General features: G+C 46.9%; 1 protein-coding gene and 1 pseudogene across 1 annotated transcript; one reads left to right on the forward strand and one right to left on the reverse strand.

Annotated features, from left to right (window-relative positions):
* Positions 1–11,834: 11,834 nt before the first annotated feature.
* LOC125159505 (phospholipid hydroperoxide glutathione peroxidase-like) lies at positions 11,835–17,992 on the reverse strand (annotated as a pseudogene).
* Positions 16,927–26,978, forward strand: S100A10 (S100 calcium binding protein A10). Its single transcript, XM_047847956.1, has 3 exons — positions 16,927–17,083; positions 23,412–23,564; positions 26,564–26,978. Exons 2-3 carry the CDS (start codon positions 23,433–23,435, stop codon positions 26,723–26,725), a joined length of 294 nt encoding a protein of 97 aa, XP_047703912.1. The 5' UTR covers positions 16,927–17,083; positions 23,412–23,432; the 3' UTR covers positions 26,726–26,978.
* The last annotated feature ends 379 nt before the right edge of the window (positions 26,979–27,357 follow it).

The following is a 27,357-nucleotide window of genomic DNA, read 5'->3' on the forward strand; positions in this document are numbered from 1 at the left end:
TATATAGTCATGCAAATATATAAAGATGGTGAAGCTGGGAGTCCCACCAACAATTCATGGCCCAGCTCCAGTGTTGGGGGAGAGGCTCTTTCCCCACCCACTGCACCTCAGGAAGACTTCAGTGCCTCACCACCCCACCCACCTCACAACGACCCTATTGTACTGTCCACCAAGCGAACCGGTGAGAGAGATACTGGGAATTCAGGCAGAAAGACATCGGGCAGGGACCACACCTGTGCTGGGACAGTGATAATTCATGCTTTGTTTCTCTGCCCTCTCTAATCCACTAAATCTCCCCAAGTCACCGTGGAGAAAGCATTGCTGCACGACTGCAGCCAAGAAAGAAAACCCTGGATGAAAAGACAAGTCTGCACTGGCTGGGAACTGGGTTCTGAGTGATCCCGGCCCCGGTGAACAGGCTGTGAGGGCAGAGAGAAACAACAGTAATCCTGAACCCAAGCCCTACCTCTCTCAGCTAAGAACTTTCCCAAAGAGAAATGCTCCGGTTACCAGATTCGTATTTTATGCCCACAGCGACTGAGTGTCAACACTGTCGTTACCCATGATCTGTGGAGTCATCACGGCTCCTGGAAGGAACGCAAAACAAAGACAATGACACAGGAACGTTGCAAGTCCAGTCCATAAAGAGATTAACTTCTGGAAGAGGAAGAAAACCAAATATGCAAGTCAGGGAGGGTGTAAATTAATAACCAGGCAGCAGGGACTGCTTCATCAATGCTAGTTCCCCTGCTCCTCATTTTCTCACCACTAAACCTCCTCAAGCCACTTGCAATCTGCTCTCTCCTCCCCATGCCTCAAATTGCTTTCCCCCAGGGCCAGTCAAGTCCTTACTGTGTTAGCAAATCCAGTAGCCAGCGTTCTACCTCTGCAGTCCTCAACTCGCAGCACTGTGGGACACTGGCGACTGCTCCCATGTCAACAGAAGCCAGACCCTCCCTGGATCCCCACTGCACCACACAGTCTTCCCCAGGTCTCAGAATGCACGGAGTCTGGTCTTGGACACCACACACCAGTTGTGTGATCTTGAGTAAGTTCTCCAAGTCTCTCCTTCTTTAGCAATAAAGTAGAGATGACAGCACCTACCCTACCTCCCAACAGGGTGGTTGTAAAACTGGAGGGAAGTAATGAGCGTGAAAGTGTGTTTAAAAGGGAATGCTAGGCACAAATGTTTGTTTTTACCTCCTGTCCCATTTTTCTCTTTATTATGGAAAAGATCCACAAAAATAGAACAGTATAATCTGACTCCTGGGTGCTGTCCTGTTTAATTTATAGCCCTGTAAGCTGCCACCCCAATGCTGGATTGTTCTGAAGTAAATCACAGACGATGTATTTTAGCCATAAATATTTCAATATAGATCTCTAAAGGACAAGGACTCTTTTATTATTAAAATATAATTGAGATGTACCTAAAAAATTAGTAAGAATTCCATAGTATCCAATGTTCAAATGTCCCCCAATTATCTCATAAAGGTATCTTTTTAGTTTGCACAAATTAGAATAAAATAAGGTCCCCTTAGTGCAACTGATTGATCTGTATCTTACAGCTCTTTTAATCTGTAGTCTCTCTCTCTCCCTTTTCCTCCCTGTCCCTTGTTATCTTTTTATCGAAGAAGCAAGATCATTTGTCTTGTAGGATCCTCATAGTCTTTTTCTAATATATTTCTGTGATCATATTTTTTTTAATGTTTACTTATTTTTGAGAGAGAGAGAGAGAGAGAGAGAGAGACAGAGCATGTGCGGGGGAGGGGCAGAGAGGGAGACACAGAATCTGAGGCAGGCTCCAGGCTCTGAGCTGTCAGCACAGAGCCAGACACAGGGCTTGAACTCACAAACCCCGAGATCATGACCTGAGTCGAAGTCTGATGCTCAACCAACTGAGCCACCCAGGTATCCCTTGCTGTGTTCGTATTTAACGTGTTCCTCTTTTCCTATACTTTCTAAGAATTGGAGTCAGATCTGAAGCTTGATCAGACTCGGGTTTGAAATTTTTGGTAAGAATACTTTAGAGCTGATGTGTCTTTCTTCAGGATACACATAACATGTTTGCTTCTCTTTTTGTGAGGTCATTGATGTTCACTGATGCTCATTATCCCAATCCATTATTTCATTAGTTGCAAAATCAAAATAATTTTATTCTATTTTCTTCATTGTTAGTTATAATGCTTTTGTAAAGAGAAACTTTTTGGTTATGCTAAAGAACAGTTTACACAGGAAAAGTAGGGCAAATCTTGATTCTTTCCCTTTATTTACTAGTTTTCAAAGTAACCATTGGTTCCCAAGTGTGATACTGTGATTTATAATGAGAAATATATATTTGGTCTTTGTCTCCATTTCTGGCAGGGTTCCTAAAACTCTTGGGACTAGAACTTTGTTATGTTAATGAGGCGACTTTTGGAAAGACCTTGAGGTTGGGGCTGGTTACCAGGGGAACAAGCCACGTGATCAACAATTGGAATTTTTCATCCAAATCCCTGACCTCCATAGATGGGACAGGGGCTAGAGATGTTCAGTCACCAAAGGCCAACAGTTTAATCAGTCCTGCCTCTGTAACGAAGCCTCCACAAAACCCCAGAAAGACAGGGTTCAGAGAGCTTCTGGGTTGCTGAACACGTACAGATTAGGGGAGAGTGGCACTCCCAGAGGGCGTGGAAGCTCCACGCCTCTTCCCACATACTTTACTGAATACATCCCTGCCATCTAGCTGTTCCTGATTTATATCCTTTTATAATAAACCAGTAATCTAGTGAATAAAATGTTTCTCTGAGTTTTGTGAGCCACTCTACACTCTAGAGAATTAATCAAACCTGGGGAGGGGGCTGTTGGAACTTCCAATCTATAGCCGGTTGGTCAGAAGTGCAGGCGCATCCTGGACTGTCAACTGGCTTTGAAGTTGGGGTTGGGCAGTCTTGTAGGACTGAGCTGTTAATCTGTGGGGTCCCATGCCACCTCTAGGGAGGCAGGGTTAGAATTCAATTAAATTGTAGGACACTCAGCTGGTATCAGAGAATTCCTCGGTGGTATGGGAGAAAAAACCCACACACTAGTTGGTGTCAGAATCACTACCTAGCATTCTCTAAAAGCGAGCAATGAAACCACTTTGTTTAGTTTCATTGTTACTCATGGATTTGGGCATATTTAATGTGTTTCGGTTATGTTCTTGGTGCTCATATCATCCCATGTTTGGCCAATGGAAGCTCTGCTGAGTTGAGTCCTAAACTCTTCTGACAAGACCCCGGCAGTCTTTGGTAACTTCCATGCTTTCTGGTAGATGTTCCTGGCTCACCTGGTACATTTCCTTCACCAGAGCTTTCTTCAGGGACCCTTTTTTCATTTCAGCAACCGCTCTCATTCTTTGTTTCCTTCACCAGCTCTTCTCCCTGTGCTTTAACTATTGTCATTGCCAGACTCAGTCTTTGACCACCTCCTCTTGTGTCCGTATCATCTCTCCCATCAGCGGAAGTCTAACCAGTCATGCTTCAACTAGAGCTCCATGCTGGTCTCTATTTCTACATTCCCAGCAAGAATAAGCTCTTCAACCTGGTTTGAAGGCCTTCCACTGCCTCTGTACCTTTGATATTCCTCCCTCCACACGGAATTCAATTTGACATAATTCAACTTCAATTTATTGAGTGTCTTCTAATGTCCTAGGTGTTGTACCCTTACTGTTGATATTGGTAGTAACACTGATAATAGTTAATAACTTATGGAGTACTTATTACATGCCACACACCACCTAAGAGTTTCACATACATTATCTATTGTATTCCTTTAATAATCCTGTAATATAAGCTCAATTATTAACACCTATCTTACAGAGACAGAAACTAAGGCACAGAGAAAATCAGAACTGTTTCCAGGTCTCAAAGCAAATAGGGGAGAGACAAGGCCAGGTTGTCTCTGACTCAAGGTGGTGGTTAATATTATGTGTCAACTTAACTGGGCAAGGGGATGCCCAGAGAGCTGGTAATACATGGTTTCTGGGTGTCTGTGAGTATATTCCCAGAAGAGATTAGCATTTGATTGATTTAACGAGTAAAGCAAATGATCCTCCCCAATGTGGGGTGGGCATCATCCAGTCTGTCGAGATCCTGAGTAGAACAATAAGGCAGAGGAGGGGTGAATCTATCCTGAGCTGAAACCGCCATCTTCTCCTGCCCTCGGACATCGACGTCTGTTTCTTGAGCTTTCGGACTCAGACCGGGGCTTATATCATCAGCCCTCCAGATTCTTAGGCCTTTGGGTTTGGCCTGAATTATACCCTGGTGTTCCTGGTTCCCCAGCTAGCAGACAGCAGTTGGTGGGACTGCTCGCCTCCATTACCTTGTGAGCCCATTCCTACAATAAACCTATTCTGTTTCTCAGGAGAACCCCAAATCCGATCTTGACCACTACACCATCCATCATTTCTCACCTCTCTGTTTGGCCAAATCTCACATATTCTACAGACTCTACCTCAGGCCTCATGTCTTCCAAAAGCCCCCGCACCCGCTCTGAGCAGCATGGCTCTCCCTCTCCTTGAACTCCTGCACCACCAAGAAGCACTTCACAACACGCTGACACACATCTTTGTTTCACTCCAGCTGCGGATTTGGATTCCCTAGGCCCGGGGTGCAGCCTGAGGTTCTGCATTTCTAACAAGCTCCCTGCTGCTGGTCCATGGACTGCACTTTATGTAGCCAGGATTTAGTAGACATGTCCATATACCTTAATCAAGTATATTTACCAAAATATGATTAATGGTTACCTCTGATCGGTCCTCTTTTTCTTTATATTTCTGTATTTTCCTTTTTTTTTTTCTATCAACGGTTACAGTTCACTTTTATAATCCAAAAAACATAGTGTTAAACTTTCAATATTCTTTACAGTATTCAAAGTAAAGTTCAAGTTTCTTCTCTCAGCACTGGAGGTTGTTTGTGATCTGGCTCTTCAAGGATTCCATATCCTGATCTCCAGCAACCTCCAAACACATACCACACACAACCACCAAACCTTCCAAATCATCTGTTATTTCTATTATAGATGCCTCTTCCTTACTCCCTCATTCCCCGACCTTCCTCACCTGGACAGCTCGGACTTGTCCTTCAGATAAGCCTGAAGGGGCTCCCTCTGCAAGAAGCCTCCCCTAACTCCCCACCTCTGCTCTCTGCTCTGCACTCCAGCAATGACCAGGGGCACCTGGCCATGATGTCTTTCACCTTTCCATGTGGTTTTGTCTGCCTGTCCTGCTAGACCGGGACTCCCAAATGCAGAGACACTGGATCCACAGTATTTAGATAGTGTTGGGCATAAAATTGATGTTCAGTAAGTATCTGAATGAATATACCAAGTGATCTATAAAATGGGTTTCCCAAATATCGGTTATTGTTATCCTCACTTTAAAGATAAAGAAACAGCTTCAGAGAGGTTAAGTGACTTGCCATATGTCTCAAAGCTAATAAATGGGAAAATCTGAATTCAAACCTTGATTTTTCTGATCTGCTTTCTACTTCACCACAGCTGCCACCATTAAATACTAACAAGGAAAAACAAGTATCATGAGTTGGGTCAAGTTGATGGACAGCTGTCTCACACTGGAAGATTTTCTGTCATTCATAGGCCTTGATGACACATGTGGCTAATGCATCTACTGTTAACTTTTAAGAACAAATGGACGGGGCACCTGGGGGGGCTCTGTCGATTAAGGTCTGACTTTGGGTCAGGTCACGATCTTGCAGTTCATGAGTTTGAGCCCCGTGTTGGGCTCTGTGCTGACAGCTCAGAGCCTGGAGCCTGCTTCGGATTCTGTGTGTCCCTCTTTTTCTGCCCCTCTCCCGCTCTGTCTCTCTCTCAAAAATAAATAAACATTTTAAAAAATTAAAAAAAAAAAAACAGATGAAGCTGAGAAGCATGAATGTGTTTTAAAACATGAAGGGCTTTAACTCTTTTATGTGCTAGAATAGGAGACAGAATTTTTTTTTAAGTTTGTGTATTTATTTGAGAGAGAGAAAGAACATGTGCATGCAAGCAGGGGAGGAGCAGAGAGAGAGAGTGAGAGAGAGAATCCCAAGCAGGCTCCATGCTGTCAGCACAGAGCCCAATGCAGGGCTCCAACTCACGAATCATGAGATCATGACCTGAGCTGAAACCAAGACCCAGGAGCCCCTAGGTGACAGGTTTTAAATTACATTTTTCACAGAGAGGAACTGGGCATGCTCAGCTGAGATGGGCTACAAGGGCTTTCCCATCGACCCCTTCTCAGATGCCCTGGCAGGGTTCGTAAGCAAAGGGCACGAAGCTCCAAGCCAGGGCCCCTGTCCTCGGCAGCCCGTGCTGACCCAATTTACACTCCCTGCCAACATCCACCGTGTTCTGCTAAGAACACACAATACATCAGGACAAATCTCTGTCCCCAAGGATCCTACAGGCACTGAGGGAGACAGGTGCACAGGCAATTTCTACACCCTGGGATGAGGGCCATGAGGTGCTAAGGAAGGCCTGAGGACCAGCACCCAACCCTAGGCTGGGGGGATTCAGGGAGGCTTTATGGTGGAAATGACAACTGACCAGAACCTTGAGGGTGCCCAGTTCTGTAATCAGCCAATAAGGCCACCTTCTTATCGCTCCTCACTTCTTTCCATCACGCCTGTGTCCTCACCCACAGCACTAATTCCTCCACACAAGGAACATGTCCCCTTCATCCCTGCATTCCCAGAAGCACCTGGCCCAGCAGCTGTGTCCTGCTTTCCAAATCCGTCTGAAGCTCCCATCAATAGAGGCCTGAGCCTGGCCAGGAAAATCTCTGTGGGCACTGGGCATCCTGCCACAACCCCAGCCTGACCACGAGCCTGTGCAGGAAGCCATGGGGCCTTGTCCAGGGAAGCGTTCTCTGTACAGCAACAACTGGGAGAGCCTGCGTCTACATACTCTCCCAGGTCACTATAACAGGGGTGGATCTGATGATTTGGGACTAATCACAAAGCAGGTCGTTTCCACCTGGAATCCCACCAGCAGCTTGTTCAGCACCCTCCTTCCCAAACCAGTGTCTCTTCCCTGCATTTGGCAGGCACCTCAATGACACAGGTGCCGGGCTGGAAAATTCCAGTGGTTGGGCTCCTTCCTCTCCCTTGGGCCCCCAGCTCAGTAGTGGCAGCCCCACAGATTGTTCCTGAAGATTTTTCTCAAATCTGCGTCCTCCTGGCCACTATCACAGCTGTCATTCCAATTCAGGCCTGCATCATCCCCGCCGTCATCTCCTAGCTCCTGTTCTCCTGCGCCTCCAGTTGGTGACTCCACCTTCTGTGGTTTAATTATGTCTGCAATTTAAATCTTTAGCCTGGAGTTCAATCTTGAGAAACTTGCTGTTTCTGCAAATGCATCCTGATGTTTGACCCTGTGATTCTATTCCTCTTACTCCCTCTGGATCACCCTCCTCTCCATGCCCGTTCCACATGCCCCATCAATGCCTGTCAGATGGGACAGCACCCAACCCTCAAGGCTCACTTCAAACTCTGTGTCTCCCATGAAGTTATTCCTAAGGGTCCTAGCCAAAAGGGAGCCTACTGTTCTGAATCCCACTGGTCTTACTGTCTACACTTGTGCAATACTGGCCACACACACAACTTCCATCAGGTCTACTTGTGAACACTGCTTATGTTCCTGCCTAGATTCTGGTTACATCCTAAAGCAGCTGTGGTTGATCACAGAGAGGGGTGGTGGCAAGACAGAGGCTTTGAGACTAGTCTTGTGTGGGTTCTGACGGGGCCACAATATGCCTGTAGGTAAGTACATCATACGGGGTGTCTTGTGACACTAGAGATCATCTATGCAAACCTCGAGGACTTACCATGACCACAACATTAATCAGTCTAAAATACTTCTTGAGGTGACTACACAGAACAAATAAGTCAGAGTATTATAGACTATAAAATTATGTTAATTTTTAATATGCAAAACTTGGATTACATTTCTGTTCTTACGATATGATCCATATAGACCTCAAAGATGCCCCCACTGATTACCAGCAAGCACATTCTCCAATAACTAGGCCCTCTGGACTTGAAAATGTCTTGCTCAAAACCATGAGAATGAATTTACTTAGGGGCACCTGGGTGGCTCAGTCTGTTAAGTGTCCAACTTCGACTCAGGTCATGATCTCTGCAGATTGTGAGTTCGAGCTCCACATTGGGCTCTCTGCTGTCCCTGTCAGCATGGAGGCCACTTCAGATCCTCTGTTCCCCTGTCCCTGCCTCTCCCCAACTTGTGCTCTCCCCAAAATAAATAAATATTAGGGAAAAAAATGAATTTACATAAAAGCCAACCAATAAAACTGGTTGAATTCTATGCCCTAATTGGGTTCTGATCCATATGGCACCAAGCACTACTTTAACCTAAATCTCTATTTTCATTTTTTGTTTTGCTGGTTTCTTGCACCTTGTACATGGAAGATTACTGTTCCCACTGCCCAAGCCCTGAGAAACGCTACCAAAGGCATGAGCAAATAGGGGAGGGTGCCAACCTAAATCACAGCCTCCATGTCAAGCCAAATGGGGAAAACTTCCCAGCCCCATATTCACTCCACGGCTTCCTGTCCCTTTTCTACCAGAGCCACACAGGAAAAAGCCAACACCACAGCAGAGCTACTCACTCCACAGCCACCAGAGGGTCCCACAGCACTAGCTAGGAAGCAAGGACACACCCTCTCCCTGTGCAAATCCAGGAGGGCTCGTCACAGCAACCTCCCCTTGCTTCCAGGCTGGAATCAGGATTGCCAGGAAACCCCAGGGCTAGCTGCCGGCTGACTGACGCTGTTGAGGCTTCAGCTCTTACCAAGCAGCCAGCTTTTCACAAAGAGTCGGAGTCCCCAGGACTCCATGGGCCTGAGCCCTCCCCAGCCACATTCCTTCTTGCATCACCAAAGAACACAGTATCTGTGGCTTAAACAGCATTTTTCAGACAGCCCCCAGAATTGCTGCCTGAAGTACCACTTGCTGTCAAGTGTTAATAAAGGAAAAGGAACAGCATGTCTGACAGGCAGGTTACAGCCCATGAGAAACAGGTCCTATCTTGCCCCCAACACCAAGCATTCTTGGGGTTCAGACAAGCTGGTGTTCTATTACTTAACTCAAAGTATGAGGTCTTTCTTTCTTCCTTCTTGCAAGAGACCAGGGAAATCAGGGATCCTCATGATGAGAAAAAGGGAAAGGAAGGCTAAAATGCCCAGGTTTTTCTCTGGCAGCCACCTCAATCCATAACACAAGCAGAGTCACAAACTTATAACAGATGCTCATTCAGGTTTTGATTGTCTCTTTTGGGGTATTTACAAAGAGGCTGGAATATTCAGACAAATATGTTTTTTAATGTTTATTTTTGAGAGAAAGAGAGAGAGAGAGACATAGCATGAGTGAGGAGGAGCAGAAAGAGAGGGAGACACAGAATCCAAAGCAGGCTCCAGGCTCCAAGCTGTCAGCACAGAGCCTGACGTGGGGCTTGAACTCACTAACTGTGAGATCATGACCTGAGCTGAAGTCAGAAGCTCAACCGACTGAGCCACCCAGGAAGGAGCCCCTTGGGACTATGCAGGAAAATATTTTTAAATAATTATGACCTTAAGGGCTTGGTTCCTCCCTTCAGGATGACTGCACATAAATCACCTCATATAATTCCCATATAATCACCCCGCAGGATAGGGATTGGAGGAATTTTATAGATGAGGAGACAGAAGGCATGGAGATTTACCTGCCCACGGCACAAAGCAATGCTGCAGCAGAGCCAGGATTCAACACGGGTCCATCTGGCTCCACCCCACCCTCCACTTAATAATAATTATAGTTAACATGAGTGTGGCACTTACTATGTGCCAGACACCCTGCTAAGCACTTACATGCTTTTTCTCATTTATATTCCAAACATCCCTAGGAGGCAGGTACGACAATCAAGTTCAAGTCCCTTTTCCAAATGAGAAAACTAAAATTTGAAACAGCTGGGTGACATGTGCCACATCACATGGTTAATGAGAGGCAAGGAAATTGGATTCACCCCAAACTTGTGCTCTTAACCACTATGTTGAGACACAGCCGACTGCGTCTCCTACCTCATCTCCTGTCACTCTCCGCTCAGCTGCAGGCACCTTGCTGCAGGCACACTGATGGCTTTTCAATCCCACCCCCCCGCCAAGCCCAAGCCCCTCCCTGCTTCCTAGCCTCTGCACCTGCTTTTCCCTCTACCAGAAAAGCTTCCCCCTAGTCCCTGCTGTATGTACAACCTTAGTTCCTTCTCTTCCTCTAAGTCTGGGTTTAAATGTCCTCTCTTCAGCGCCTGGTGGCTCAGTGGGTTAAGCGTCCGACTTCGGCTCAGGACATGATCTTGTGGTTATGGGTTCAAGCCTCGTGTCGGGCTCTGTGCTGACAGCTCAGAGCCTGGAGCCTGCTCCAGATTCTGTGTCTTCCTCTCTCTCTGCCCCTTCCCTGCTTGCACTCTGTGTGTCTCTCTCTCTCTCAAAACTAAATAAAGATTAAAAAAAATTTTTTAATGTCCCTTCTTCAGTGTACTCTTCTCTGACTTTTTACCTAAAATGTGTCCCCTTCAATTCTCTCATTCAGACCCTTATTCTTCCCATCATGGCACTCATTACAATCTACAAAAATTGTACAATCTACAAAAATTACAATCTACAAAAACTTTATATTAGTTTAGTTTTCCCCTTCTATTTTATTTGTCTTCCCCCTAGAATGTAAGGCCTGGGAAATCTGTCTGTCTTGGTCACTGACATATCCCCATTACCCAGAACATGCCAGATATTAGAAAGTACTTAGTAAATATTTGCTAGATTATAATCATTAGAATTTGCAGCTCACCTATGGTTTCCAAACCAAAGCTAAGAGTTCTGCATTTAAAAGGAAGGAAAGTGGGGGGGTGGGGACGCTGGGTGGCTCAGTTGGTTAAGCATCCAACTCTTGGTTTCGCTCAGCTCATGATCTCACGAGTTCATGAGTTCAAGCCCCGCGTTGGGCTCTGCACGGGCAGTGTGGAGCCTGCTTGGGCTTCTCTGTCAATCCCTCTCTCTGCCCCTCCCCCCGACACACTGTCTCTGTCTCTCTCAAAATAAATAAACTTAAAACAAAAGAAGTAAAAGGAAGGAAGGCAAGCTATAGTCCTTCAGCTTTTGTTGCCCCAAGAGATAAATGAGCACAGTGAGCATAGCCTCTACGAAACCCTCCAGCACTCCAGAAGGAACACTGCTCAAAGGCATTTAACCACAAATCACACAGACCTTGATCCATGGAAGGGCCCCGCTTGGCCTCCCCAGAGCTTCTGCTCCACAGAGGGAGGGACCACACAGAAGCTGGTTCTCCTGAGTAGAACCTGCTGCCTGCTGGGCAAGGCTGGGTGCCTTCACGGTCATGACCTGCCCAGAGCCTGGCAGCTAGTAAGTGGGACAACCACTCACTCTCCTTTAAAATTCTTCAGTGGCTCTGTGTTACCTTCAGAAACACTCCAGACTCCTTGGTAGAGTATCTCAGGCACCCCAGGAAAGGTACCTCCTCTCGGGACCAGGGCAATTCCTGGGATGGAGGTGCTACCTCACAATTCCATGCTCTGGCACATGCTTTTCCTTCCTCCCTGCCCCCACTCAATCTAATCCCTAGTTGTCCTTTAAGATTCCTGATGGGAATCCATCCTAAGAAAATAAATATGTGGGCAGAGATGTTTATTCAAAAGTAGTCCTACTGTATATCATTATTAAGTATGGCAGTAACAAAAACTGCTAACAACCTAAATGTTCAAAAAATATGGGAAAGGTTTAATAAACTATATTTCCCTTAAACTTAGGGTTACTAGTTGAGCCACACTTGGGGGTTTGCTGTTTTGTTTTGTTTTCTCGATCGCCAGCCCTAGTCTTGACCAGGCAACTGTAAATCTGTGGTCTCCACCTGAAGTGCCATGGAGGACCTCCGCGACTCCTTGTGAGGGGTGCGAACTTGTGGTGCTAGAGGTAGCAGGGCAAGCCTTTCTCTGCTTCCAGGGGCTCTCCCAAGGGACCATACCGCTCCAGCACACAGCCCTTTTGCCAGCGAGGAACCTGGTGAAGTTCCGTTTGATGGCATTTCCCAGGATGCCCCTCCCCTCGGGCTGGACTTTCATCCACTTCCACAGCAGGTGAGCATTGTCCCATTCACACAGATCTTGCAGAACATATCGAGTGTGACATTATGATCAGCAGAGAGCTGTCTGATCTCCGCATTGCTCCCTGGCTGCTGCCTCCAAACTGGTTGCAAGGGAAGGCCAGGATCCGTAAACCGCGTGCAGCAAGCGTATCGGGCATGCAGGTCGACAAGCTGAGTATAGTTGACATCTGTTTTGCCTCACCGCGAGGCCACACTGGTGATGATGCACAGGAAGCCCTGGTACTTGCCCAGGTGAACCATGTGCCCACCGATGACCTCGTCTGAGAACTCCTGCAGAGACTGAGTACAGAGTCAGTGGTCTCAGGACACGCACATGGTGCGGGGTGGGCTGGGCTTGGCCAGGGCCCCACACAGCAGTGCCGGCTTCAGCAGGCAGCACGGGTGGTTGAGGTTCACATCCACAACAGCATCTTTCTGAGTCTGCTGCCAAATTACCAGCACTCGAAAGAATGCCATTCTATTTGTTAGGGTTATGCTGTAACAAATAACCCCCAAATTTCAGAGTTTTTTTCCTCACCCACATAAGTATTCCAGTGAAGGTGTGCCCAGTTAGCAGGTGGTTTTCCTCCACTCAGTGATTCAGGAACTCGGACCCCTTCCAGCTGTGATTCTTCCAACCCTAAAGTCTCAGAGTCTAGCAGATGGAATGAAAAAGTGTGGTAAAGTCGCCTCTTAACCAATTTGGTCTGCAAGTGACACACATCACTGCCAGTCCCATTCAGTTGGTGACTAGTCAGAGTCCCACCTACATGTAAGGGCTGCCTGGAACGTAATTCTCAGCTGATCGGCCACAGCCCAGCTGAACCTCTACACTCGGATGGGAAGAAAGCATCTTTCTGGCGGACAGGCTGCCCTCCACGCTACAGCTACAAACCCCAGAAGTTAAGTACCACTGGGTACCAGGTTTTGTTTCCACACGGAGAAGACGGACTACTGCCTGAGCAGTGGAACAATGCCCCCTGTCCCTAGCATTTAGTGCACTAGAACATACCAGAGGCCTGGTGGCTTAAACATGGCCTTCACTTTGCTCCAGGGACCACACTGCCTCAGGTTCCCATTCCTTGGATGGCTGTTAACCTAAAAATAAAAGGGCCAATTTTATTACCAGCAAAAATGGGTTTATTTGGGAATAGCAGAGAATTACAAACCAGGACAAGCAAACAATAGGCAAGTCAGGATAACAAAGGAGAGGACCACTCTTTTATAAAGGAAATTAGAAGTTCAGAAGGGTTGTTATAAACATCAAGTCCCTTGGAGTAAACTGGAGTTTGAAGCGTAGTGGCTTTTCGTTGGCTGAGTTGTGACAGTCTCTCACTGGCTGGGCTGTTGCTGGGGGAGGAAGAAAACCTTCCTCTCTCCTGCCTGGACGGTGAAGTGGTATCCACCTGCGGGTCCCTCTCCCTGTTCCATCTTCAATCGATGAGTGCTAGGGCATGAACACTCCTCCTGCTGGCCTCCCTACTCCGTTTTCAACATGATATCCTTTTATTAATTTTCACATGGCCATTCTATCTGTTCTCTTCCCACAACTCCCCTTCCCCCTACGGCCCCACCATCCTTGCTGGGCAGCTCCAGCTCAGGCACTGCTGCCTGATCTGATTGGTTGTCACTGGTGACACAGAGTTGACTCCACTGTATGCATGTGGTTTACAAGGCACAAGTACGTTCTCAAGAAAGAACTGCCAGGGACCACTTCTTCTAGAAGGAGATTTATAGCCATGGTAGATATTTAGGATTTTATGGACCTACCAGTACAAAGTCATAAAAAACTGCACAAAGGCAGAGATAGCAGCCATCCTACTGACCATTTTCACCACTGTATCCTCAGCACTTAGCAGTGTTTCAGAAACCCAGGTTCTTCTGTCTTTGGAGCTGCAGCTACTAGGACCTGGGAACCCTCAGAGTCTGGCACCAGCTGGAAGAAGAAGAGAATAAAGAAGCTACCGTGTAGTTGAATAGTTACTTGTTGAATGGGGAAAAAAAGAATGAGTGAATAAATAAGCATGTTCTTGATAAATATTTAATGACAAAAGAGTAAAGATAAAGTATTATGGGACAAAAATAGAACATGTAATTCTATAATCATAGTGATCACAATTTAGAAATCTCACATCAAAAGCAAAAGTATATATATTTACTTTTTTTTTTTTTTTTTTTTTACAGTCTTCAGCACTTCTTACCCCTTCACTAAATAAATACTATCCAGCCCACCAAAGGACTAAATAGCAGTTGTCACATGGCTGTTTGCCAGTTCAGGCTCATGTGTGACAATTCTTCAAGGAAAAGTGGATGTACTCCATTGGGGTAGAGAAGGCTTCTGAGTTCATTCTTCCTACTGCATTGCATCTGGAACTTTTTCTTTGCTGCCCACTTTTCTAGTGAGCAAGTTTTATGTTTGGGGAAAGGTGAGAGAGACAGCCTGGATCCAACTCATTCTTTCTGAAATCACTTTAGGGATCAACTTCAAGAATAACCCTGGGTTCAAGTTTTAAAATCCACCCCACTCACTGCAAATCCCCAAATTATATATAATAGATGTATAAAAAGACTAGAAAAAAAGACATAAAAAGTACTTATCTTTGGTTAATAGGTTTACAAATAATTGTATTTTCTTTTTCATACATTGCTATATTTTCTAAACCTTTTATAAGAATGTAACCTTTTTGCAATTAGATTTCAAATTCACAATAAGTCTTTTTTTTTTTAGGTTTATTTCTTTTGAGAGAAAGAGTGCACACACACATGTGCAAGCAAGGAGAGTGGCAGAGAGAGATGGTGAGAATCTCAAGCAGGCTCTGCACTCAATTTCACATGCCCTGAGCCAAAATCAAGAGTTGGATGCTTAACCGACTGAGCCACCCAGGTGCCCCAAGTCATTGTTATTTTTTAAAAATTTTGTTAACGTTTATTCATTTTTTGATAGAGACAGAGCATGCGTGGGGGAGGGGCAGAGAGAGAGGGAGACACTTCTGTGAAGCAGGCTCCAGGCTCTGAGCTGTCAGCACAGAGCCTGACTCGGGGCTTGAACTCACAGACCTCGAGATCATGACCTGAGCTGAAGTCGGATGCTCAACTGACTGAGCCACCCAGGCGCCCCCATCATTGTTATTTTTTAAATGGCTGTCAAATGTTGCCTCCTCCAGGAATTGTTCTGTGACCACTCCAAGGGTCAACATTCTCAAAGTATCCCCTAGTGTCCTCTACCATTCACTGGGAACACTGGATTTTGACTGCTTATCTATCTCCTGACAAGACTTGAAGATCTTTGAGGGAAGAAACTGAGTCTTTAATGTCTGAGTCCTCAGGGCCTACCTAGCACAGAAACTAAGCATTTGTAAAGGTTTGTGGATCAAATGAAGAACTCAAGTAAGTGGGAGTGTAGAAACAGGTTGTTCCCATTCTAAATTCAGTTGCATCTTCCCTGGGACTAATGGATCCAGGATTTTCTCCACTCTTTTTTTTTTTTTTTTAAATGTGAGTAACAGTCTTTTTTTAATTTTTTTTTTTAACGTTTATTTATTTTTGAAACAGAGAGAGACAGAGCATGAACAGGGGAGGGGCAGAGAGAGAGAGACACACACACACAGAATCGGAAGCAGGTTCCAGGCTCTGAGCCATCAGCCCAGAGCCTGACGCGGGGCTCGAACTCACAGACCGCGAGATCATGACCTGAGCTGAAGTCGGACGCTTAACCGACTGAGCCACCCAGGCGCCCCTCTCCACTCTTGACTGTACCCTGGGGCCTGGGAAAAACTTGGGAAGCATACAGCAAGATTTTGAAGAACAGCCTCCCTAAACAGTCAGCACCAGGGTTGCATGAACCTAGCGTGAGCGAGAGCTTAAATTCAAATTGGGGTTTCCTAGCAAGAGCCAAGATCAGTCACATGGTGGCACTTAAAGGATTCCCTGAGTCTGCTCATTCCTTTGGGATCACTCACTCCTCCCAGGACCTCCCCTGGGAACAAAGGAAAACCCAGGACTTGGGACTTTTATAGCTGCTAGTAGTTTGCATTTAACCCTAACCACAATTAAAATAAATGGGGGCGGGGGAACACTATCCATCCAGTAGGAGACACTTAAGTTTTCTCTAAATTTCTTCCAGAAATTTCTCCTAAAGGGCTTTGAGAACCAAACAAGCCAATTACAGGACAAAAAGGAGGCTTAGAAACTTTGGTCTTAAAAATGCCAAGCTGAGTTTTCCACCATGTAAAGCCATCCCCAAGGAGGGGTAAATCCCTTATTGAACAAAAGGTTTGTATCCACGGCGCCAACAAGCCAAGCGGCACTCTTCATACCCCACCCAGAGAGACGGGCACCAGGAGTAGGTGGAGCGGGGCTCAGGCCACAAAGACCCTCGGGACTGAAATCCTGAGCCTAACACGAGAACTACGACCATCCTTCGACGGTTAGGACTCCACGTGCCCCTCCCAGCAGTGTTGTCTAGAAATTAATTCCTGGACCTGTAGGTTACACCGGTTGTGGGGCAGCGCGCCCCACCCGCAGAACGGCTGGATTGAGGACCGCGCCTTCCCTCTCTAAAACCAGACCCGAGAGGAAGGGCACGGCCCAGGGCAGGGGTGTCCTGAACCATCCGAGAGCCCTGGAGCGGGGACGGACGTGCACAAGAACGCTCTCGGCCGAGGTGACAGCGGGCGGAGGCTGGGCGTGAGGCCCACGGCATCGCCTGGGAGGGTGTGTGCCCGCGCGGGGCGCGGGGGGACAGGAAGAGGAGGGCGGGGAAGGGGTGGGGTGAGCAGGGACCGGGACACCGGCCCAGGCTCCTCCTGCCTCCCCTCCCCACCCCCACTCCCCATACTAAGGCTCCCAGCCCGCCACGCTCTGCTCACTGGCCCGCGCGTCCCAGCCGAGCGAGAGTCCCCGCCGCGCCTCCAGCCAAGGTGAGTTCAGCCCGCTGCTCCCGAGCCCCTCCCGCCCCCCCCCCCCGCCCGGCCGCGACCCCGTGCGCGGGGAAGCCCCCCCATCCGCTGCCCCAGCGCCGGGGTCCGCTGGGCGCCCGCCGCTCCGCGCCCTGGGCCACACCCCGGCGAGACCGGCAGCGCCCCTGCGGCGATCCTCGCGGAGTGGAGGAGGGGCGCTCGTCCTCCGTACCGGACCTCCGTGTCCACGCCTGGGGCCTCTGCGCTCTCCTCCCTTTCCGTCGATCTCTCCTCACTCCCACTTGCCTGCTTTTCCACTCGTCACCCGAGCTATTCGCCCCGTCCTGGCCGGCATATGCGCTCGCTCTGGCTGCAGGCTGACCTCTGTCCAGATGTGTGCGGCCTCCTCCGAGCTGGACTGCCTGGCAGCCAGCAGATCCCTTCCTAAACGGCACTGCTCAGTCCCTCGCCCTGATGTTTCAGGTTGGGCTTCCTGTTGTTTGTCTGCCAGACAGGAGAGGGGGAGGTCTATTTGTTTTCTTTATAAGCCTGGCTAGCGAGATTTGGGGGGGAGGGGAATATATGAAGGGATTTCTCTACTCAAAGGATTCCCTTCTTGCGATCTTAATTACACAAGTGGAACTATAAAGAGGGGGAAGAGTAGGTTTGATGAAGGACCTCCCAACCCAGATTAATCTGGCCCAGTGCAAAGAGACAGATAGACCTGCCCTTGGTACCTGGTCACCACTTTGAGCTTGGCCAAAGGAATGTAGCTTCTTCCAGCCCTGGACGCCGCTAACTGTCCATCTAGACTCCAGCTAACTGAAACAGGGACTCTGGCGTGTCGGGTGGGGCTGGGGAGGAAAGTAGAGCGGCTACAAGCTGGGCAGAGCCCTTAGCCCAGACTCTGGAACACATTAAGCCTACACCCCCTTCCCTCCCCAGGGGAGCTGAGAGCATTGCACAGGGCGTGGTTAGCACAAAGGGCTCCCAGATCCCCTTAGTGCAGGCCGGTGACTCAGCTGTGAGACCATGTGGGTGTGGTCCGCGATGGTTCCAGATACTCTCTGCAGATGGCCGGACAGAACACTCCCTAAAGGAAAAGGGGAACTGTGCCATCTCAGAGGGCATTTTCCAAGAGGAAGTGAGTCACACCAGGACTGGCTGGCAATCTGAAGGAGAGGTTTCTTGACTGATCCGTGGGTGAGGGCAGCAATTAGACTGGCAGAGCCATGGTAAGACACAGCACTGTCGGATGATTGGCCCGCGTGCCTGCTGGCAGGTGGCCTAAGCTTCACTAGTGAGGTAGCGCTTCCCGTCAAGAGGTTTGCGGTAATTGCTGCAGATTTTTTCCCCCTGCAGCTTGAGATTCAACCTGCAGTAGCGGATCTTTACATCCTGAACTTCAGGTGAGGCCAGGCTCACGGAAACACGCCGACGGACAGAGATCTTTGCCTCCAACATGTTTCGGCAGATTGAAAAAGATAATACCAGAGGCTGGGGCAGAAATGAGTTCATGTAACTCATTTGAAATGTCTTCATGCATTCTGCCCCTACAGATTCCTATCCCATTTGTATTTAATTGTCTCTCCTAAATGGTATATGTCTTCCTTAACAGCCAGAAGCTACTTTCTTCATCTGACCTATTATTTGGAGTTTATTTCAGGTCTTCAAATTTTCTTAAAGGTGCACTGGACATAAATAAAGTACACTGATTTCTAGGTGATGTTTTCCCCTGGTTTCTCTTGCAAACAATGTCAGATGGGCCCTCTTCCTCCCGTGCTTGGCCTCTAACCTTAGTCTCTTAAGCAGCCACCCCAGTGAGGTCAGGCCTTGGGCTGGGTGGAGCTGAAACTGGGTGCCTTCCTGCTTTCCAATGACAGTTCCAAAAATGTGGCTTTTTAAGAGCACTACCCACTTGGTATGCCCTTGGACACAGTACAGTCTTTCAAAGTTGAGGGAAACAATGGAATCCTTTCAGGTTATGATGTATAAATTAGCACTCTGAGTGCAGGGAAAGCTGAAATGAAGTTTTGGCATCTTTCTTAAGCTTCTCATTTTCCTGGGGACTTAACGATTTAGGAATCTCGTATCAAAAGTAAAAAGAATGAACTCACTTATTTTTTTTAAACAATTTTCAACACTTCCTACCCTTTCACTAAATAACTACCACCCAACCCACCAATGGATTTGATAGTAGTTGTCACAATGGCTATTGTTTGCCAATTCATGCTGATTGTCTGACAATTCTTCAAAGAAACATAGTTGTACTCCACTGGGGTAGAGAAGGCTTCTGGGTTCTTTCTTCCTATTGCATTACATCTGGAATTTTCCCTCTGCTACCTCCTTTTTTTAGTGAGCAAGTTTTATGCTTGGGGAAAGGTGGGAGAGACAGCCTGGATCCAGATCCATTGCTTCAACTCATTTTTTCTGAATTCTCTTTAGGGATCAAATTTAGGAACACCTTCTGTGTTCAATTAAAAAAATTTCTTTTCTTTTCAAAATCTCCACAGCAAAAGAAAGGAAACCCTAAACACATTTTAAATAACAGATGTTTGTTTTTACTGACACCCTGCCAATTATTTTCTGGGTGGGCTGCAAGAAAAGTAGGGTATGGACAAGACACAGAAGAGCAAAGTAAATCAGGCCTCTTGCTCTTTAGAAGTATCCTTTTTGAAATTAAGGTCTGGATCTGGGCATGGATCCAGAGCAAACATTTGGGATTGCTCAGGAGCAGACACATTTCTAAGGAGGCTCCCTGCTACTCCCAGGAGAATCAAAATGTACATTGCTGTCAATTTCATTCTTACCAATTCATTGAGCAGGCTGTGATGGCAGGTTGCTACCTACTGGGACCCTGATCAAGGAGCTCACAATCTAGTGGGAGAAGAAACAGAAACACAATTAACTAGACTTTTTAAATAGTATGCCATTAGCTGGTGAACTCCCCCAAAGGCAAGCACCATGGAGAGAGAGAGAGAGTGTGTGTGGGAATGCACCAGCCCAACACCAGACATGTACAGTAGGTGCTCATTTTAAGAGGACAAGAAATGGAAAGTTTAATTCCCATCACTGTGACTAAATCTGTGGAGTCCAGAATTCTTTTCTATAAAGAAAAGTACACTTGGGGCGCCTGGGTAACTCAGTTGGTTAAGCCTCCGACTTCACCTCAGGTGAGATCATATCTCAGTTAGTGAGCTCCACCCCCACGTCTGGCTGTGTGCTGACAGCTCAGAGACTGGAGCTAACTTTGGATTCTGCATCTCCATCTCTCTCTGCCCCTCCCCCACTTGCCCTCTGTCTCTCTCAAAAATAAACATTAAAACAAATTTAAAAAAAAAAAAAAAAGAGAGAAAACTACACAGAGAAAGACTACAGAGTTCTGAGCCCCCATCTTACCAAGGCAAACAGGTAGGGAGGTTACACAGACATCAGAATAAAATGGTTCAATAAAAAATGAGAAAACAATGAGGTAGTTATAGCCTGTGGGGCTCACAGTGAGAAACAAAACACAAGAAAACAGCAGGAGTCAGAAGAGAAAGAAGTCCTGTTCAGGGTCTGGCCAGACCTGTTTAGCAGGACAGTTTTTCCCTGCACTCCTGGAATGCGCTTCCCTCTGAACTCTACTGATGCATTCACAGGGCCCCTGGGCCCCTTCCCCAGCTCTTCCCAGCCTCACATCCTTCTGCTGGGCTCTGAGCTACACAGTTTTCAGTCCAGACCTGAGTGGTCACACAGGTACTTCGGGCCCTGCCAAGGGGTTTGTCTGACTTATTCATTTAGCAGATGCTTATTTTGTGGTTCATAGACAGAAAAATTCACAGTTCTTGACGTAGAGGATCTTAAATCTGAGAGGCCAACAGGAAACCGATTAAAGGGTGTTTCAAGCTGAGTAGCTTGTCTCAGGCACAGAGAGGACACTGCCATCCTCTTGCCATCCTCTCGGCTGCAGGCCCAGGCCCCCATGAGAGCTTATCAAGCTCTTGCCCAGGAGTGGACCATGTCAGGCGGCTGGGAAGATCCAAGTGCCAGATTCAGGTCCCTGGGCTTGCGACTTTAGCAGCCAATGGTCAGCCCTAGAGTCTGCCCCACCCAAGACCAGAGGGCTACCAACTCCGTGGGAGAGCTCTGTGACTCCTCCACTGGCCAAGAGAACACTTCTAATCCTCACTGTCCCCGCTTTTCCTTCGTCTTACTTTAAAACCAGTGCACTGGCTCCTCCTTCAGAACAATAAGTTGCTCGTTGCCCTTTTCAGTGCTCTATGGGCACTGGTCCCCGATGAGACCACGGGCATCTCCTCTGGTGTCCAAAGTCAGTTATTTCACCTTCATGAACTTAGATTCCTGGCTAGTCATTGTTCTGCATTCTCATTTCAAAAGGTCTACCTGACAAATAGGGAGTCAGCTGGGTGCCTGCCATACTCACATACTCACGGCCCATGTGCTGAATAAAACAGCAAGTGGGCAAGGAGGGGTAGGACTGGAAGGACCCGGGGCAGGGGACTGGAAGGACCGGAGACCTGAGCGTTCACTCAGGGAAGACCGGCCTCATTTTCTTGAAGAAGATACTCTAGGGTGGCCAAGATTTCTTCCTGCTTACAACTTGTGTTTCTTACAAGTTCCTAAATCGGCCTGTTCCCCTATTATAGCGGTCCTTACTCTACTACTGTGTCCCCTTTCTTTGTCCTCTGGCTTTGCGGTGCACTTTCCTTCTCCTCTGTTCTGTGAAGAAGGTGAACAGGGTGTCTGGCAGCCAATGCAGTTTCTGGCATCTTTGGGAACTGGTTGTGAAATACCGTCCCGCTCTGAGCTTAGACACAGGTATTTTTACACCTCTGGTCTCCAACTTCTTTCCTGAGTTACTTCAGAACTAGGGTGGGTTCCCACGTCTTCCTCCCGTAGGTGGCTCATTGGTTCAGTTCTCTTACACTGCTGGACTTCCAGAACAATCCAGGCAAGGGCAACTCCATCTCAGCACTGTGGACTGCCCTCTGAAACCACAAGGGCTGTGTAGGAAGAGAGGGGAAAAGGGTGTGTCTCCCCTGGAATTCATCTCACAGCAAACACTGAAGCATTAATTTGCTGATCTCTCCAAGAGAACTGCCTTTCAGATGAATCATCCCAGATCCTGGCGTATAGCATTCTCTAGAGTAGCACATTCTTTGGCATGCTGGTTCCTGCACTTTTCTGGGGATTAAGGGGGTAGAATTTACAATTCCCTAAGTATAATTACTCAATCCCTGGGGTCACCAACTAACTCCACCTTCTCTGTAAAAGGCAGCATTTAGGAATCTGTGTTGAACACAGATCTGTCAGCAGCAGGAACCAGACTGAAATCAGCAGGCAAAGGTACTAGCCTCTCCTTCAGCCTGTGCTCAAAACCTATTCTTGTGAGGTGTTTTGTTTTATTGTAAGTGGTATACTACAGTCTCTATTCAAGTTAACCTGTTATCTATCCACTAGTGATCTTAGGCAGTGTTAGCCAACAGTGGTCTGTTCTGGCCATAGCATTCCTTCCAATTAAGCCAAAACTCACCGAGTTCCTATTAAGTACCGGGTGTATGCCCCAGATCATTATACATGACTATAGTGATCTGATATGCTTCCCTTCCCTCCTTTCAAATACTTTCTGATGGAAAGCTCTTGCTCTCTGTCCTTCCTGCCAAAAACCAGGTCCCCAAAGGAGTCCTGACTCCTGTTACCTATTCCTTTTCAAGAAACTAGATAATGAGCTTTGGGTAGCTTTGAGTAACAGCATTTTACTGCCGGAGATGCAAATGTCTGTACTGCAATCACAAGTTCACACCTTTAGTAAAAAATACACGCCCAGCAGACAAAATTCATTTGTAAACGGGTTGCTAAACCTAGACTTACACCGAACCAGGTTACCTACTTAACCTTGGAGGGTTGAAGTTTTCAGTATTAACCAGGCTTGACTGTGTGGGTGGTTGGTATCAGCCATGTCTAAGAGTCCCATCTGCCAGTGCCAAGAGAAAAGATGAAACGCCTGCTCTTTCTGCAGATGCTTTGTCTGTTAAACAGAGGGACGTGGACCTTGCTTTTCCAAATGATCCAAATGATTAGAGTTTTTATTCCTCATTAGGTGATTTATGCAGAATTAGTGGGCAACTAGACAAATTCCTCATTCAGAGCACCAATACCTGAGGTACCTGCTTCCATTAGCAGGGGGGCCCACCTGGGGTGAACTGGGCCTCAGAGTTGAACTTTAGAGCCGAAAAGGGTCTGATGGATGATCTACTACTCATCTTCCTTCTAGTTACCTACAGAAGACTGGCAGTATGTGTGGCTTAAAAGTTAATGTAAACTCTTTCTTTACATCTTTTAAAAGGTTTCAACAGACCTCATCAAAATGCCGTCTCAAATGGAACACGCCATGGAAACGATGATGTTCACGTTCCACAAGTTTGCTGGGGACAAAGGCTACCTAACAAAGGAGGACCTGAGAGTACTCATGGAAAAGGAGTTCCCTGGATTTTTGGAAGTAAGTGCTGAAAGGCTCAGAAAGAACCAGACACGAAAACCAGTGCTTCTAGCCCCTGGTTGCTTTTCCTTCCTCTTCCCATCCCTTCCTGTGGAAGCCACTAGTAGAAAGGTGTCCTTGTTCATTCATTTATTAAACATTATTGAGTGCCTCCTGTTTGTAAGGTACTGTAAGGGAAACGGAAGGTAGAGAAGACGCAGTCCTTGCCCTCAAGGGGCTTACAATATGGAGCTGAAATAAAGCTGCACATGAATCGCCACAAGACAAGGTGGAGTCACCTGCATCCACTGAGACAGAGTCACCGAAGAAAAGCCTCTTACCAGAGAGTCATCAGCTAGGAAATGGCCACCTCAGGTCATAAACCTGGCACTGGCATTGTCACATTCTGGTCATATCCACTCTGAGCAACTTTGCATCTCTTAAATCCCTTCAGATAAGGGCTTTTTAAAAATATTATTCCTACTCTATAAAGGAACAGTGTCAAGCATCTGCTGAATGAAAGCCAAGCGTCACTCCAGAAATAACTGCTTTTCACATTGAAAATGCTATGAGATTTAAAAAAAAAAAAAAAAAAAAAAAGCTATGAGAACACAGGAGCACAACTTGAGTTTGAAAGACCAACGGCTCCATCAAGACTGGAAGAGGAGTCTGCCATCAGCTCTGACACCTCACTCAGGACATTAGGCTGCAAGGCACAGTTGTCCTTTTACATCATAGACCCTCAAGACATGGTTGTTGCGTTTAACGGAAGGTGAAACATTACTTGACAAAATATGAGCATGAAATGCAAGTCCCTCTTTCCTTGCACTACTGTGCTTGGTGCAGAAAATGACTTTAGCCTCTAAAGGGTGAAGGGAGATGATGGTAAAAGGCTGGGTCCTGTCTCCTGTCATGTGCCTGGTGGATAGCACGTTAGTCAAGCCCCGACTCCTGGCTCAGTAAACAGGGTTTTACGGTACATTCTGATTTACACGTCATCAATACCAGTTAAGTAAACAGGTATAAAGCCTAATGACAGTCTCACAGCTGCAGTTACCACAATGCCATCCCAGAAAGAGCTAGAATATGCTGTTGCTCTGCTTTTGCACACCCTCTGGTATAGCCCCAGACCAGAAGTCTGGCTCTGCCCTCACACTGGGCAGGCTACTTTGGCTTTCTGGGCCTCAGTTCCTGCCCCTGAAAAATGAGAGGGCTGAGCATGATTACCTCCATGCTTCCACTTTCTGTGATCCTTCCAGGCAAGCATAAAATGCAGGGACATGTGTTCATTATAAGCCTGCCCACCACATAAAGGCATTCCCCACGTATTAAACCCTTGTGCTTTCTTTGGTTTTTCTGGGTTTTTTTAAATGTTTATTTATTTTTGAGAGAGGGACAGAGCATGAGTCAGGGAGGGGCAGAGAGAGAGGGAGGCACAGGATCTGAAGCAGGCTCCAGGCTCTGAGCTGTCAGCACAGAACCCGACACAGGGCTTGAACTCCGAACTGTGAGATCATGACTTGAGCCAAAGTCAGATGCTCAACCGACTGAGCCACCTAGATGCCCCCTAAACCCTTGTTAATTGTGCTGTTGCATATGTTAGAAGCCAAGATGAATATCACATGAGACACAGACCCTTGCTCCCTAAAGGCTTTGTAGCAGAAGAAACATAAAGGGTGTGCATAGTACTGAGTACTGAACATGGTAGTGTAATTTATTCCAGGCACGGGTCATAATTCTGGGCACACCCACACTCGCTGAACTGACAAGAGTATTTTGTTTCTAAAGTTGACCCCTTGTGTCATCCAAATTTCACTCCTTCAGACCACAACCAGGAAGCTGGGGGTGAAGCCAGAATTAGCTGAAACCCACCCAAAGTGAAGACAGCCACACAGAGAGGGTTGTAGTTGATGGCTTAGGAGGGAGTCTACCGTCCACAAGTAGGAAACATGCCTGCTTTACTGTAGGGATTTCTGAGTGCAGGATGTACACATCCAGCATACCTGAGACACTGAGTGTGCGATTCCTCACTCATGTACGCGATCGATGGGATTACACAGACTTTCCCTGAACACTTGCACACCTCTAGGAGGCCATATTTCCCCCCCTGGTTGATGGTCTGGACCCTGTGGGAGCAGCCACACTTTCCCACCTCACTAGGTAGGACAAGGAGTGATCTGAAACTTACTCCCTAAACTATCTTCTGAGATCTTTTTGTTTTTTTAATTTTTTAAATGTTTATTTATTTTTGAGAAAGCAACAGAACATGAGTGAGTGAGGGACAGAAAGAGGGAAACACAGAATCCAAAGTAGGCTCCAGGCTCTGAGCTGTCCGCACAGAGTCTGACGTGGGGCTCGAACTTACAAACTGCAAGATCATGACCCAAGCTGAAGTTGGACACTCAACTGACTGAGCCACCCAAGTGCGCCCCCCACTTTTGGTAATTAAAAAAAAAAATTTTTTTTAATTTTTTCTTTTTTAATGTTTAGAGATTTTTCCTTAAGGAGTTTCCTTTTTCAAGGATTTGACCACACCATCGGGAATAAACACGTGTTAAGAGAATGTAGGCTCACACTACAAAATGGGAAGTTTAGGGTGGTTCTTAGGCAGAATCCTGTGATACTGAAAATTGTGGAAACAGCTGAACTAGGAGCAGAGCAGTTCACAAGGTCATGCCAGGGTCACGGTGGCAAGCACGGTGGACTGAGAATTAAAAGGCTTGGGTTTAGCTTGTCTGACGTGAATCTCCTCTTTCTAGAAATAGGCAGTTCCTAAGATCCCTGTAGTTCTACGAAATGATGCCACGGAAAACCTCTTTCTGAGCTTAAAATATGCATTTACTGAAATGCTCTCTCAAGGCAGAAAAACACATGTAGGGGACGCCCAAAGACCACTTACAACCTAAAACAAGAGTTCAGGTAATGGGAAGACTCTATTACTGGTTGTCAGTGGGACAAACCAGAGAAGCTGGCCACCGCAGCCACTGACTGATAGTTCTTGCCTTTGTTCTTCTTTGCAGAATCAAAAAGACCCCCTGGCTGTGGACAAGATAATGAAGGACCTAGACCAGTGCCGGGACGGCAGAGTGGGTTTCCAGAGCTTCTTTTCGCTGATCGCTGGGCTCACCATCGCATGCAATGACTATTTTGTAGTTCACATGAAGCAGAAAGGAAAGAAGTAGGCAGCACTGAGCCACACTCCCACCCAGAGAGTTCTGAGGGCCTCTCAAGGAGTCTGCCCCACAGCTCCCCCCCTCCACCCAGTATAAAGGATTCCATGAGCAGATTGGGACCCTCAGAAAATGTATACATAAAATGCAACCCCCATTTGAGAAGCAGAGAAAGTAAAGTCAGTGAAAGCCAGATAAGCTTTTGATTTTTATATTGCCTGCATCCTCTTGCCCTCAATAAACAAATTCTTTTTTTAGTTCCTCAGTTGGGACAAATGTTTGTTTCTCCTTCAGAAATGCTGGGTCCCCACTTTATTCACAAGAAGTCTGCATGCCCGCGGGCAGAGGGCACACCATAGAGCCAGCAGGGTAGGAAAGCCCTCTCCACTGAGGCCTTGGGGTCTGACTTCTCTGATCCATCTGCCCTTGTAGTTATGACCTACCAGCACTTCCAGAAAATACCCTGATTTCATAATTATGGAGCCCAGTCTTGTCTAGTTAAGTCAGAGCCTTCCCAACAAGTCCTGGAACACCTGAGATGTCAGAGTCCAGTTTTCTGACAAAGTTTCAGCAAATTCTCAGGTAGAAATAAGTCCATAAGACAAGATCAAGACACAGAGTGTGATGCTTCAGTAACAGCTCAT

Source organism: Prionailurus viverrinus, unplaced genomic scaffold, assembly GCF_022837055.1.
Source record: "Prionailurus viverrinus isolate Anna unplaced genomic scaffold, UM_Priviv_1.0 scaffold_50, whole genome shotgun sequence".
NCBI classification, from domain to species: Eukaryota; Metazoa; Chordata; class Mammalia; order Carnivora; family Felidae; genus Prionailurus; species Prionailurus viverrinus.

Bases quoted from the DNA above. Each gene is read 5' to 3' on its own strand.
- S100A10 (XM_047847956.1), top strand. From the start codon at position 23,433: ATGCCGTCTCAAATGGAACACGCCATGGAAACGATGATGTTCACGTTC. The intron at 23,565-26,563 runs GTAAGTGCTGAA...TCTTCTTTGCAG, and splicing joins AGTTCCCTGGATTTTTGGAA to AATCAAAAAGACCCCCTGGC.